General features: G+C 36.6%; 1 protein-coding gene across 1 annotated transcript; it reads right to left on the reverse strand.

The window, feature by feature from the left end:
• Window positions 1-1,103: 1,103 nt before the first annotated feature.
• On the reverse strand, window positions 1,104-14,397 carry Tis11 (Tis11 zinc finger protein). The gene is made up of 2 exons (XM_069841786.1): window positions 14,046-14,397; window positions 1,104-4,092 (listed from the first exon to the last, which is right to left on the reverse strand). Exons 1-2 carry the CDS (start codon window positions 14,103-14,105, stop codon window positions 2,977-2,979), a joined length of 1,176 nt encoding a protein of 391 aa, XP_069697887.1. The 5' UTR covers window positions 14,106-14,397; the 3' UTR covers window positions 1,104-2,976.
• Between the last annotated feature and the right edge of the window lie 299 nt (window positions 14,398-14,696).

The raw sequence follows: 14,696 nt of genomic DNA on the forward strand, positions 1-14,696 counted from the left end.
TTTATTTTTGAACATTGCTTGTAATAGCCAATTTCAATGTACGTAGCTTGTCAAATAATTCCTTTCCCCAAGATTACTCCTCTCATGGACTTTTAAGCATATGATTTACATTAATTTGCTAGCAAATGTACAGATACTAAATTCAAATTTGGAGCGTCTTGATGGGAGTCCACCTGTATGTAGGCAACAATTTCGCAAGACATCCAGAAGTAGCATATTTACAGGGGTTCTTGTTTACTGCTCGCTCACCATGTGTTGTAAGCGAAACTTGTACAGTGAGCTCCAAATTTTATTTCCGTATCTGTACTTTAATACTTATCGATCAATTTGAAGGAAATTTCAATACTCTATGGAAAAACGTATGACAGTTGGTCATTCTTTTAACACAGGTATGAGACGAAATTCTTACGTGTCTTTACACAATCGCTTCAGCCTGTCAGATGATGTCATTGCTTGTATGTGTACATCGCCACAGACACGAAAATAAATGATAGTTGAGTAATAGCTGCAGTGCAGTGCAGCTGCTGCACACAAATACGACAAAAATGATTCTTTATTATCAGGAACACTCCAGCACTTCCTTCAGTATTTATCTTCACTTTGATATTCCTATTACCTCTTGTCACCAGAATTCTAATTCCTAAAAATTTTCTCTGGTCCAGAAAATTGGTATTACGTACGCGCCCAGTGCTTTTGAGCTTATTTTTTTCCATCAAAACACAGTTGTCATGGTCATTAACAACTTATTTCTGACTGCGCTGCAGATTCAGTAATTTCCCCACATCTTTCACAAAGCAGTATATCTTATTTTTAGTTACACTTTATAAACACCGCTAATTTAGTCATTTTCTCTTTCATCTGGCAACCCAGACTGCGAGCCCTAACTCTCATCCGAGCTTGAAATGTATATGAAGTTAAAATAGATATATTCGTATATATTGAAGGATTAAATCCCCCCCCCCAAATGCAACCCAGAAGTAGGTAGCAAGGTAACGTGAGATATACACGAGGGAATACTCATACGGACCATGTCCCTTTCCTGGATTTGTAATCATTATGAAAATGGGAAATTGGATGTGGAATGGGGATGAAAAAAGTACACATTTTTCTGAAAACGCTAGAAAATTATATATTCATCCTTTTCAAATTTTATCCATTGTAAAGAGTACACAAGTAATTCCAATGCAGAGGGGTACAAAGATGCAGTGGGACATTCGTATGAATATAATACAGTGTAGCAAACAAACTAAAAAAAAAAAAAGTTAGTCAAACTTTACATACATAACTTCATATAAAAGCAATTACACACACATTCTAAATGCAAGTATGGATAGGATGTTGTGAGAACACAGCGTACCCAACTGATTTGCAACTCTTGATATGCTTTACTTCAGATGTTGTCAAATAAACTTAAATAAGATCAGGATGGATTTTGGTCCACGTCAACTTTGAAAAAGATGGTTACATTCATTTATTTCTTAAATAAACAATATAATTTAAAATTATATCTTATAAACATTGTGTGCATCTCGTGGAGTGCAGCACTATTTGCACACAAAAAGTATATAAAACTGTAAGATTTAATGGATTTTATTTACTATTATAATAAACTGATAAATACACATTTTCTTGATATAAATAATAAGTTATATAAATACAAATATAACATGAAGAGTAGTACACACAAAATGAAAGAAAATGATTCAGTCAACTATTACGGTTTGAGCTCTAACCAGGCAAATGAGAAAAAACATTGTGATTTAACTTACTTTTAAAATTAAATAAATTAATACAACTAATTAAGTTAATATGGAATCTGTACCTGTTTCATTTTATAGTCTTTTCGGCTAAAAAAATAATTATTCCTTGAACTGATTACTAAATTAGTCTGGTTAGAGAACCATTGTAGATAAATTATTACAATATAAAACAAACAGAATAATAATTACAAATAATAGTGGCAAAAACTTTCAAAGCAACTTTGTTTTTCTCGAAAGAGCACATGGAGTTCTGGAAACATAACCACAAGTTCATTATAGAAGCGAATGAAGGTAATTTTGCTTTCAGAACCCACTGTTATCTGAAACAGTTCAACATTCATGATCCTCCGCGCTATTTGAGGGGGAGGGGAACATACAGTAGCTTGACTAATGAGAGTGTAGCATTGTGATTTAAAAGAGGCATTCTCTCGTCGCGTCAGATACAGCCATCTCCGTTCATAACCATACTAAATACTTAATAACTTTTGAACTGTGTAATTGTAAACATCCTCTAAATTTAAAAAAAAGTTTTCCACTTATTTTACCCAAATTTTCATTAAAACCTAATAGCACAGATCACCTTTATCACATCCTGTATAAATCCTTTAAAATAAATGGCTTTTGTTTGGCTGAAGAAGTTAACTACAAGAGGATGTTAAAACTTAAACCTAGACCGTCTGCACACGCACAATGTACATGATCACAATGGAGTGTCGACATTTATACTCTCGTGTAAAAAAAAATATACAATATTGCCAAGTTGATCATTCAAAATGCTGGAACGAAAACTCAATCACATCATAGCTTTTTATTATATAATTTATATATTTAAATAAAATAAAAGACTCCACCCACGAGGCCTGCCTGATCCTTGCTTGCTGCCATCCGAATTAAGGCACTTGCCGTCTCTATATTCGCGCAGACTTGGCACCTCTCTGTCCATCCACACAGCCTTGGAATATACATGTTTAAACTTTCAATAACCTGGAATGCTATAATAAATATTTTGACCAGTCTATTTGTTCCTATTATTAACTAAAAAAAAAGCAATATAAAATTACTAATACCTACATGGGAAATAATAGTATATATATACACAAAGGGTCTAATTTAGGTCGGGACAGTTGATTGCCAATTTGCTAGTAGTTCCACGGGAACTTGAATTTACTGGGAGCGCCAGGCAGGGGAATATGAGACAGAAGATTACGGTAGCAATTCAAGCCAGAAGCTCGGCAAGTCCTCCCAGATCGAGCATCGTGCTGCTCAGCCTGTTGAATACCGGCAGTCGAGCATCGGGAGTTCCCGGAGGAGGAGAGCCACGGGGGCTGAGAGACCCTACAGGGGACGAGCTCGCTGGGGGGGACGCTGGAGATGGACTCTGCTGCTTGACGCCTCCGAGGTGAACCAGAGGAGTGAAATCTTGTCCAAATGAGAAGGCTGTGTTGGCGGAAGTGGCAGACGGTGGTGGAGACGAGGCTGACATGACAGCCACTGTCGCGAATACGTCTTGTTCCGGTGAGAAGAACGATCCGACGGAGGTTGTGGGGGACTGACTCAGGCTTGAGGTAGGGGAAGGAGAATCTGCAGTCGAACCTGTCACCATGAAGGGGCTACTGCCGAGGTTCAGAGGCTTGGGCCTGTTTGAGATGCCTGAAGAAGTGGGGGAGGTAGTGACGGCTGCCGTTGTGACAGATGCGGACAACGGCTGAGTGCCCGGTACCTTCGTACGGGCTTCGTCTGCATTGTGGATGAAGTGACATCGCGGTCCGTAAGGACAAAACCCGATGGTATGAAAAGTGCGACATAACTCTGTTTTGTATTTCGGATGGCGTACAAGGTTTCTCAACTCGTGAGCACCGTGTGCGAACTGACATTTGTCACCATACTTGCAAGAGCCGCTCTCTTCAAATGGTCGGCAAAGCTCAGTCTTGTAGCGGCTGGTGTTGATGTTGGCGGCCTTGGCGTTGGCTGCAGTGACAAGAGCAGAAGGGGCAGGTTCGCTCTGGCTGCGGTCTAGCTTCCTGTGGACCGGCTGTTGCTGCTGCTGCTGCTGTTCCCGGATGTTATCCAGTATGAGTGTGCTCACCAGGGAAGCTGTTACATTGATTCGCTCGCGATCTGTTGTCACGGGGTTTGAGTTGCGCCTGCTGATTGTCTGATGTTGAAACGTCGTGCTGGTGGAGGAAGACGCCCCTACTACCGGAGAACCCACCGCCCTGTGGCTCGTCTCCACTTCCCATCTCAGAACTTTCTGATGCTGTGTCTGCTGTAGATTGTTGATGTTGTTCTGGTTTGTTGTGCTGGTGCGTGTATTGTTATTGTTGTTGTGGTTCTGCAAAATGAACAAAAGACAAATTAGTATAAAATGTTATGGATTTTTCACGCTTGCAAACACTCGTGTAACTGTCAGGCTTGAAGGCTTCTGCCACATTCACTTGAAAAGGAATTTTCATTTCACTTTTATGGTTTCAACGTAGTAATTAGCCACATTACACATCTGCCAAGCTTTAAACGACTCATATTAAAAGTAAACAGCATATTATGAAAGATATAAATCTATCTATAGTATTATAACACCAAAAAACAAATTCACATAACACAGCAGTTTAGAAATAGCTATGGTTCTACAATCGAAATTCCCTAAAATATTTGTTTGAATAACATACGGTAATAGTTGTGGTAACAGTTTTATTTCTGAGAGATAATCTGTCTTTTCATAGTCAGAACCAATATGAAGTTTCGGTACAATGCTAAATTAATAGAAAAAAAATAGACCTGAATACGCAATTACAGATTGTAAAAACACAGCTGATTATGAACGTAGAAGATGGCAGTAATTGTGAAAACATATACGAACGAAAACAAAGTAAATGCTTTAGATATCGGAGCTCTTACTAAGAATTAGAATTACGCCTAAGTTCTTCATGCAAATATACACCAATAAATAATAGGGAGCTTACGAACCTGAAATGTATATATGCTATATAAAGAATTATGACTTTGAAAGTGAGGCAATATGTTACATTATAGGCCCATCTCATTTTCGAAAAAAAATTACTGCCCCTGTGGTTCTGCCAATCAACAATAAAGAGCTGCACGAGGACAGTAATCTCAATTTGCTGCAATTACCGTTTATCTATAGTGAGGACCGTTTTTGCAAAACTTGCTAACTGAAAAAACTAAATTTTACAGGCGAGACAAAACACTATAGTAAGGAAGTTTTGCTGTATGTCTTATTTATAGCAGAAAGCAAGTTTTGAAAAAACGATCACACTTTGACACACTACAATGAAGAGAAATAACCCAATTTTACTAAGACGCTTTGAACATCATGTAAAGGCCTGCCTTATGTTAACGAATCCATCAAAATCTCAATTTTGCAAATTTTGCAGTTAGCAAGTTTTGCAAAAACGGTCCTCAATTGTTTACATTTATTCGTAGAAATTGTGACTACAGAATTTTCCATGTCTTTTGCCAAGGCAAGCAGTCTCGCTTATTTAGGGTTGCCCGATTTTTAAATTATCAAAGAGGGACAATTTATTGCGGTTGATATACAAGCGACTTCATAATAATGTTTACATAGTGTAGCTTATATATGTAAAAGATAATTGAAGACTTCACCGGAATAAGGGTGTAACAAACAAATCTATAATAGACGTTTCAGGAGAAAGAAAATAATTTCAGGGCATATTCCGTTAGGTCTATATTTACTAGCAGAACCTTTTGACAAGTTTATTCAGCTATTATATTATGCAATAATTTGTTGTTTTAAATGAAAGTTTCAAAATTACTTTTTCCATCTAAGTCACATATTTCCGCTTAGGAATGTGTAATACTTATAAAAAAAAAAAAAAAAAAAAAAAAAAAAAAAAAAAAAAAAAACGTGATATCCTGTGTCCCGTCAAGGGTATGAGTGGGACACGGGAAAATTTCCTGAATATCGGGAATGTTCCGCCATAACGGGACATGTGGCAACTCTACGCTTATTCCGAGTTTCGATTATGAATCTCGATGTATTTAGCAGCAATAATCTGCAGTGGATTTCGAACCACTTAAATAAAACATTTGTAGATAAGAGGAAAACTTAGACATAGAAATTCGTAAAAATGATCAAAGATGAAAGACCTTTATGTCAAATTAAGTGAAAGTTCTTGATAATTAAATGAGATCTTTTCCTTTGCTATGATTCAACTAGATGCGTCGTAGTAGTAGTAGTAGTAGTAGTAGTAGTAGTAGTAGTAAGTCAACAGTCTATTTATATAATAATATTGGTATGTCAAGTTAATTAAATACTGACATATGAATTAATCATGAAATAACATTCAATAGTCATCCATGTATTGGGAGTATGAATATCTCACACTATGCAAAATGGTTTTTTCCTGCCATGTAAGTTGTCCTACACGGAAGCAAAGGTGATAAGGAAAAGCGTGGTTCTGAAATCGCCGCGGGGCCTCTCTCGGACTCGAGATTAGCCAAAGAGTGGGGTTATTTCCGCGAATACTAGTTCCTTATCTGCGGAGAGACCTTCAAACTGTTGTTTCAGGCACTCTACACACTCCCACCACTACACGACTCAAGCTACCTTCACAAAAATACATTCCGTACTTTCGCAACCAAGCCAACGGTCGACTGCAACACGACTTTCAGGCGTCAATTTCTGCCTCATACCATCATTGGAAAACACAGACAGAAGGGGCAAGTTCGTGTTAGCCTCCAAAGAACATTAAAACACTTATCGCACATACGACCACGAATACACAGTTCTGGGCGTCATTCTACTTGAATGGTAAATTTTAGGCAACACCTACTATACTTTTGTGTCAAACATAGCTTGTTTTAAGCACATAAAATTTACACATATGGTTACAAGAATTTCTTCACGTTGTACTGCTTGAATGGCTGGCATAGGATGTTCAGTTGTATCAGACATAATCAAGTTACATATTGCGTATTACTTTCTACTTAAAGAAAGTACCGAAAAGCATTCGGATGTAGCAATCTGGCAACACAGATATTGCAATGAATTAACTAGAATTCCTTGCCTTCTCAAAATATGGTATTCTTGGAACAATTTCTTAATGACGTCAGTAATCAAGAGAGACTTCCGAATAACAAACAAGCCGTCAAAAGCTGCCGCCTTCTCCGTTCCTTCACAATTAACCTTGAATTTTTATTGATCCGCTTTTCCGGTATCTTATATGCCGTTAGTGTCTTATTTTGTATGTCTGCAATACTGAAATTCTTCAGAGCTCATACAGTCAAACACATGACTACTGCTGTATTTAGAACAGCACGAATGAAATAATTATTATGGTTGAATGTAGGGAATTCTTTTCAGATTATGGAATAGTTAAGCCCAATATCGAAATGTTAAAATACAATCAAAACGCATGTAACTAATTCTAAACACGTTACTAGTAATCTTAACGTAGGATTAATTTTATCAAATAGTCTATTTCGACTTTCCCTTACTCTCCATTATTTTCGTTCTATAATCACATTTCCCTCTGAACTTCTGTAGTTAAAAAATTGCGTAAATGAAGAATATTAGTGATATATAAACGAACGAATACGACCCTATAATTATGCTTAAGCCTGAGACACATTCAGTAAAATCTTGTAAAATAAATATAATTACTAGGGAAATAGTCCGCTTCCCTAGTATTGCGTCTTGTAGCTCTCAAGTGTTACAAATGGGAGCAAGTTGGGGAGGAGGGAAACTAAAACAGTGCATTAGAGTAAGTATCGAACGATTTTTATGTTTGAAGTATTTGTGAGTGCTGACTAAAACCATACACATCTCAAGAAGCCTCGTAAATAAAAATTGTGCCTCCTTTAATGTAGTTTTTTTTTAATTACCTAATTTGTTATTTCTGTATTTAGTTTGCTCACCGAGAGACCTTCGTAAGAAATGTTTGTAGTAGTAGCAATGTCATCTGAGAAAATTTCTGAACCTGTTATTGGTTAATATTCTGTAAACATCCGTTACAGTTAACCTACGGAGTTTCGAAGCAACCCAACGGAATGAAAATACTTTCTCCAAAATAATACAGCTAATAGCTTCTACATAACATTCGACTGCTATTTGTATAAAACATGCTAATGTGATGCCCCAAATGTTCATAGCAACACCCACAAGGTAGCTAAACAGCTACAACAACAGAGGCCCGCGTTCGAATCCCGGTTGCGGCAAGTTACCTGGTTGAGGTTTTTCCGGGCTTTTCCCTCAACCCATTATGAGCAAATTCTGGGTAACTATCGATGCTGGACCCCGGACTCATTTCACCGGCATTATCACCTTCACTTCAGATGCTAAATAACCTGAGATGTTGATACAGCGTCGTAAAATAACACTAAAAAACCAGAGGGCTAATGTATTTTATACTAACGATCTTTGAAAGAGACATATCAACATTTTAAGGAATATTGCAGAATTACAAACGTATAAAATTTGCACCCTCTCAAAAATAAAACATCGTGAAGTTATCCCGGTCGCAAAAAAAAAAAAAAAAAAAAAAAAAAAAAAAAAAAAAAAACAACACACACACAGGAAATAAAGACACCTTCGATCTCACTATTGGCGTCTTAGGTGATAAACATCTTCATTTCATAAACAGTAGTACGTTCTAAGAACATTACCTGCCGGTAACTGAAAATATTGTGGGGGGGGGGGAATTTCAAACTAATATCTGCGAAACAAGTGAAAATTTTATGCGAAAGGATATTTTAATTTGATGAAACATGTTTCATTTTACTAGTTCAATCCAGACCACAGCAAGAAAAATTTTCCACTGCTACTCACGCCAGAACCGATAAGATTAGCAATCAACATTCCGACGTATATTCAATATTCTAAATTTAAAAAAGTTGAACTGGAGGAAATATGAATGTATATTAACTGTATAAGTCTACTGAAAAGGTACTGCCAGACAACTACACAGAATGGTACCTTACAGCTTCAATAGCTTTTAAGAATTGCGTATACAACACATTACTTGCAAATCCATTGGTAACTGAAGAAATACGCAAAGCTATAGCTGTTTTGTTTCTAGGGTGTATGAATTCATCACGCATTTATTTAAACAATCCAATATCAAATAATAGCTTGTGTAAGTCAATTTGTGAACAGCCAAATGTTCCAGTAATAGATTTCAATATGAATTTCAATCTATCGCTTCATAGACTTGAAAATATCCTAGACAGATATTCTGCTATCAAACGTATACAGTAGCTACGTACTGTGTCAAAATGATCACAAAACACTTATATTGTCACCAATAATATTAAAATATCTGCCAAATATCGTTTCAAACACAAAAGTATTGTTAAACTATCCGCAAATTGTAACATAAGCTTACAACCTGACCAATGTTCAAGTTAACGCGTCTTAAAATTTCCCATACCTGTGATAAAATGTCAGATTTGTTCGTAACACCTTGAAAGTCTGTATACGTTATAGTAGTGCCACAAAAAGGAATTAGGGTATAACTATAGTTAGGTAGACTACAGAATTGACATCCAAAACGACAGAAAGCACATACATAAAATGCTGCAATAGAAACGCTTTGATTTAGTAAAATATTTCGAAGCAAACTGGCTGCATTTCAAGAGGCTGTAGGTCTTGAAAGAGAAAATCGCAGGAAATGCCCACGTCCACATCAAAGTGAAATCATTTGTCACAATGATGCCAGTTAACATGTGTATGGTATAGCATACTGCACTATTACAAGGCTGTGCATACGTGCAAACTTGAAGTTACTGCATTTATCGTTAATACAGAAAAAAGAAAACTAGACTGCGGAACTTGTATACTAAAAGAAAACCCATGTGACACTAGAACAACCAGTATTACTGTCTACAATATGGATTAATCTTATCAAACTTTCGCTCCTAAAAACAGAGCTAAAATTAGGCAAACGAGGTATGAATTAAATCATGACGTCTTAAGTAGTTGCGTTCAGATGGTGTAAAAAGAAATTAAACTTGTTTGCACAAATAAAACACGAAGCGTGTGTTATAACAAATTCAATGTAAATCCGAAAATCATATTAAAATCGGTAGAACTGTAGATCCTGACGTAATACAGAATTATCTCTAGAACATTCTATACTTGGAGTAACTCGTGGTTACGGAATGTCATAGAGGTCTAGTGAGACAATTTCTTGGCCCGTCAGACGAGTTTATCAGTTACATATAAACACTTAAAACGTCGTGTTATCTGATAACGTGGAGTTCATGAAAATTACATTTTACGACTAGAGTGAATGTTTGCGTAGCATTAGTAAGGTACCTAACGAAATACGGTAGAGCACTTGCAATTTTATAAATGTAATAAGCTACTGATAGCTCATCGCCTCTTGTAGGCCTTCATAAATAAATATTTGTAATTCTGTGGTGTTATGGCATAAGTTGATACGTATATTTGCCTTATTTTCACGGATATATTAAAATAAATACTCTTTTTTTGTTAGTACTGGCTACTGAGAGTAGACACGCCATGTTTTGCCATAACGTTAAACAACATATTTTGACAAATATTTTTCCGAAATTATACATATCAGCTTCTGCAATTCACCACAGAATTAAGAGTTAATTGGATGCCCTAATCATTTACAATTTAACAATCAGTAAGAAATGCAATTTTATAGTTCATCAACAGAATTAGTTTTTTAAGATAGATTAATAATAACTAATAATAATAAATAACACCCTTTGTAAATGGCAAAGGACGAAGTGAAGAGAAGCGACTATAAGTATTTGAAAATGTGAATATGGAGAAGGATAGAGCGTGTGAAATGGACAGAATACGAAACGAAGCTGTGTTGGAATGAATGAATGAATGAATAATGCTGAAACTGATCAGGAGAGAAAAAGGAATTAGCTGGGACACTGGCCGAAAAGAAACGGCCTACTGAATGATGCACTGGAAGGAATAGTGAACTGGAGAAGAGTTCGGTGCAGAAGAAGATATCAAATAATATACGGTGCAACATTAAGATATATGCGGAAACTAAGAGGAAGGCAGAAAATAGGAAAGACTGGAAATTGATGGGCTTGCAGTGAAAGACCTATCCTTGGACAGAACACTATGAATGAATGTATGACCCTTCGTAAATCAAAGCTACTGTTAGGGCCTACTCAGTTTTACACAAAAATCCAGACATCAAAAGGTCCTGTTGGTTATGTAGAGAAAGATTTCCAAAATAATTTGTCTCCCTAGTCTTTTGCAGCCGACATCTTAAAAAGCAACGTACTGCATTTCATTAAAATAATGTAAGTATTTTTTTTCTAGTTTTTATTGCATACAATCACTTTCCGTAGAAACAGTTTAACTTTCTTCGAAAGTTGCGACAAATTTACTGTAATAAATCAGTCACATTTATGCTACTTCTTGGTGTATCTATGAGTCACATTTCGCTAACAACAAACCCCAGGGCCTTCTTATTGGTGTTACAAGAAAGTTGTATTGGTGTGTAACAAAACACTTTAAACTTAGTAACGGGTGCGATATTAATAACTACTGCATTTAGGTATGTGATATTTTCTCGGCACTACGCAAAATGAAATGATGTGGTCTGCAACACGCTCTACGCTCGTTACTCCAGATACTTTTGACAGGAGGCCATCTGGGATTGAACCCGGGAGCTTCTACTCAGTAGTCTGTTGCTATACCAACCGAACCGGCCGCCATAGCAATACAGCTCCGCTTAATACGTAAAAATGACACAAGAGACTAATTTTAGCAAACAAATTCTAGTAAAAAGTTTTGAAAATACTAGAACCATACAACGAAATCTCTAGAAAGTTGGATTCTTAATGGTCTTATTTATTTGCGGCAAGAATTCGATGTTGTCGTTGAATGTCGAAGCAGCGAAGCGGCTCGATCAACAAGTTGGACTTGGGAGAATCGTGGCAACACACGTGACGGGCAGCTCCGTCCGATAGTCAACACTGGCTTTAAAAAATACATTACAGCGTGAATCTAATGGCACTAACAAGATTAGTACAATGTGGGGGGGGGGGGACCTTGGAGTAGGAACACATTGGTCATGGCTCACTCGGATTTGTATACGTACACTTTATTTCAGAGAGAATTTAGTAATAAAGAAAACGAAACTAAAAATACAGCTGCTAAACAATCATGTTAATTCCACGTTATGTATCCATATAATATTTATGCAATGAACTTATAAATTACAATCTGCCCGTACTCAAAAGATGCAATCAAAGTTCGTTACATCACAGAATTAACAGCCTTGGTTAGATACGAAAATAGATTACAAACTTATAATTAATTACATAATACGAGAGCCACGGTATTCGTCAAAGCAATCTACTAGCAGAATTCAAAATATTGAAACTTCCTCCACTGCACCTGTGCTGACGACTAGAAACATCCAAGTACCTTACCCAACACTGTACTGACATTTGAAAACAAGCGTTGCCATAAGGTGTGAAACTCTTGCATGCGCACTGTTGCCACATCTCTCTTACTTCGAAATCTCGCGAAGCTATACCACATAATTTCATTCGGATGTATATTTAGTCACTTTAGGAAGTTGATTTCCGGAATGTTGTTTCCTTTCGAACAGGAAGTTCAACCTAGTAATAGCTACAATCATTGCCACAGACTAGAAAAAACCTTTAGCGATATTTTGCATAGAAACTTTGGTTAGACAATCATTCCTGATTCTTGTATGTTCTAATAATAATTCATTAAGATGTTTTTTTAAGTGTAAAGCTAGTTAGTAAGCGCAGACATTATAGGTAACTTCTGTTACAATTCGTCTAACATAATGCTTGATGTCAGCGTTTGGTTAGAATATTGAATTTGTGTGAGTTGACATTTCACATACAAAAATAACGGGTTTTCTTTTCACATACATTTAGAATGAAAACAGTTACCCAATTATATTAAAAAAGATATTTACATATCTAAAACTATTTAATAAGCAGATATATTATAGCGAACTTGTCTGACAATTCATCGAATATAATGGTAAAAGAGGTTTGGTCAGGAGGTTGAATATTGGTGTGAAGAATGTTAAGAACATTCCACATACAAAAATTACAACATTTATTGACATATCAATTGAGAACGAGAAACAGCTGCCCAATAATACGTTATGTATATACATTGTAGACACATTTTAAGACGATCACAACAATGTATTTGTACTACCTACCAACCGTTCAGACGCAAATAAATGCAGATGATTCACAGGGGAATAAAATCTACGTTTTTCGATACACGCCTGTTACGAATGTTACTATGACACGTAAACAATTTTAAGTTTGTTCAAAATTTGTTATACATGGGCGTTTCAATACCAATTTACAAGGTAAAGTACTGCGCATTAATATTCAGCTGCATATTTAACTAAGGTCGCAAATTACATTGCCTTGTAGAGAATACGTAATTACAAAAACATTGCATAGGCGTACGCTTTAGTTTCATTCGATGGTGTGATGGGAATCTCCTGATACAAACAGCAAATAAAATGTTGAGGATAACAATTCAGTAGGCGTGTGTGTATACAGAACAATAGACGGCGCGTACTGTCTTTGTCACACGGGTGGTAATGAAAAATAAATGGGGGCAAAAGTCAACATCAAATCTGATGACTTTTCTTTCATCTTTCTCTGCTCCATTTCCTGAAATAACTCTCTCTTTTCAAGTTAGCTGTTGAACGCCCTCTTCAGTATTTCTCTTCGGCTTTTCTCTCGTGGCATACAATCCTACTTTACCGGCACGTACATACAGCTCTTCTGCTGTCGTGAAAGCGGTTCTACTACGTATTACAAAAACATTTTAATCTACCCTCTTCAACTATTACGCTCATAAAACTATGGTGGATAAACGTTTTCCGACAACAATGTGGTTCCTTACTACTTTAATTTTTCTGTAGATAATGCCCACCGGATATAACCTAGTGATGCGAAATTAAATATATTCCACTACTATAAAAACAGTGGTGTTATTTTGGTGTGCGAAACACGTATTGAAGTTATACCGGCATCATAGTAGTGTCCAAAAATTGTTAATACTACTCGGTTAGCCTACACATTTCCTTGTACTACAGATGAGGAAATCTGATAGGTTCGAGAAATCTGTTATGTTCGAGCTATTAATACAACTAAGTTAAAACTCCTAACTTCAAACAATTAAGATCCGCTGTGAAAAACTAGCTAGTTTCAGAAATCACTACCATGTTACGCCCACTCCCCGAAGGTAAGTTATGGTGTGAGGGGGAAATGAAGCGATATAAAACTAATAATTACCTTGTATAATATATCACCAAACTCGTACAGCGTCGATGTTGACATCACTGCAGCCGACATGATGTGATTTAAAAGACGAAATGATTATTATACAGTTAATTTTCAGGACTAAAAAGTAACGTATACCAAAATTATCTTCTTTGCACTTTTGATCTTCTTTTATATATTTACTATAAAAGAACAATACTAAAAGTACAACTGTATCGGCAAATAACTAAAAAAAAAACACTTCACCACTGGTCAGTCTGATATGTTTAATACTTTATGTTTGAACCACTGCACGTTCACTGTACCGCGCTGTCTGCGCTCCTCAACCCAACTAGCTCTTCAAGCCTACTGCGATGTGACTTCAGACTGCGCTCTCTGAAAACAACCAGCCAACCGCAATGGTGGGGAGAGCCCAAGCCAATAGGAGAGGTTAGCGAAGGTTGACGTCATATCGGGATCCTTGTGGCACACATCTTCCTGATCATGGGATGCAACGATGGACCTCCCTCAGTCTCTCACCAATGATAATAACTTTTGATTTCATTTCAGTACACGTCAGTTGTAGCATCTCTCTCTTTCTCGTCTCTTGCTTTCTTCATCATCATTCCAAAAACAGGTTTTGAACGTGAGATGCAGTTTAAAAATGTCTGAATGTCACAAGTA

The sequence above is a fragment of the Periplaneta americana genome, chromosome 12 (assembly GCF_040183065.1).
Source record: "Periplaneta americana isolate PAMFEO1 chromosome 12, P.americana_PAMFEO1_priV1, whole genome shotgun sequence".
Lineage (NCBI taxonomy): Eukaryota > Metazoa > Arthropoda > Insecta > Blattodea > Blattidae > Periplaneta > Periplaneta americana.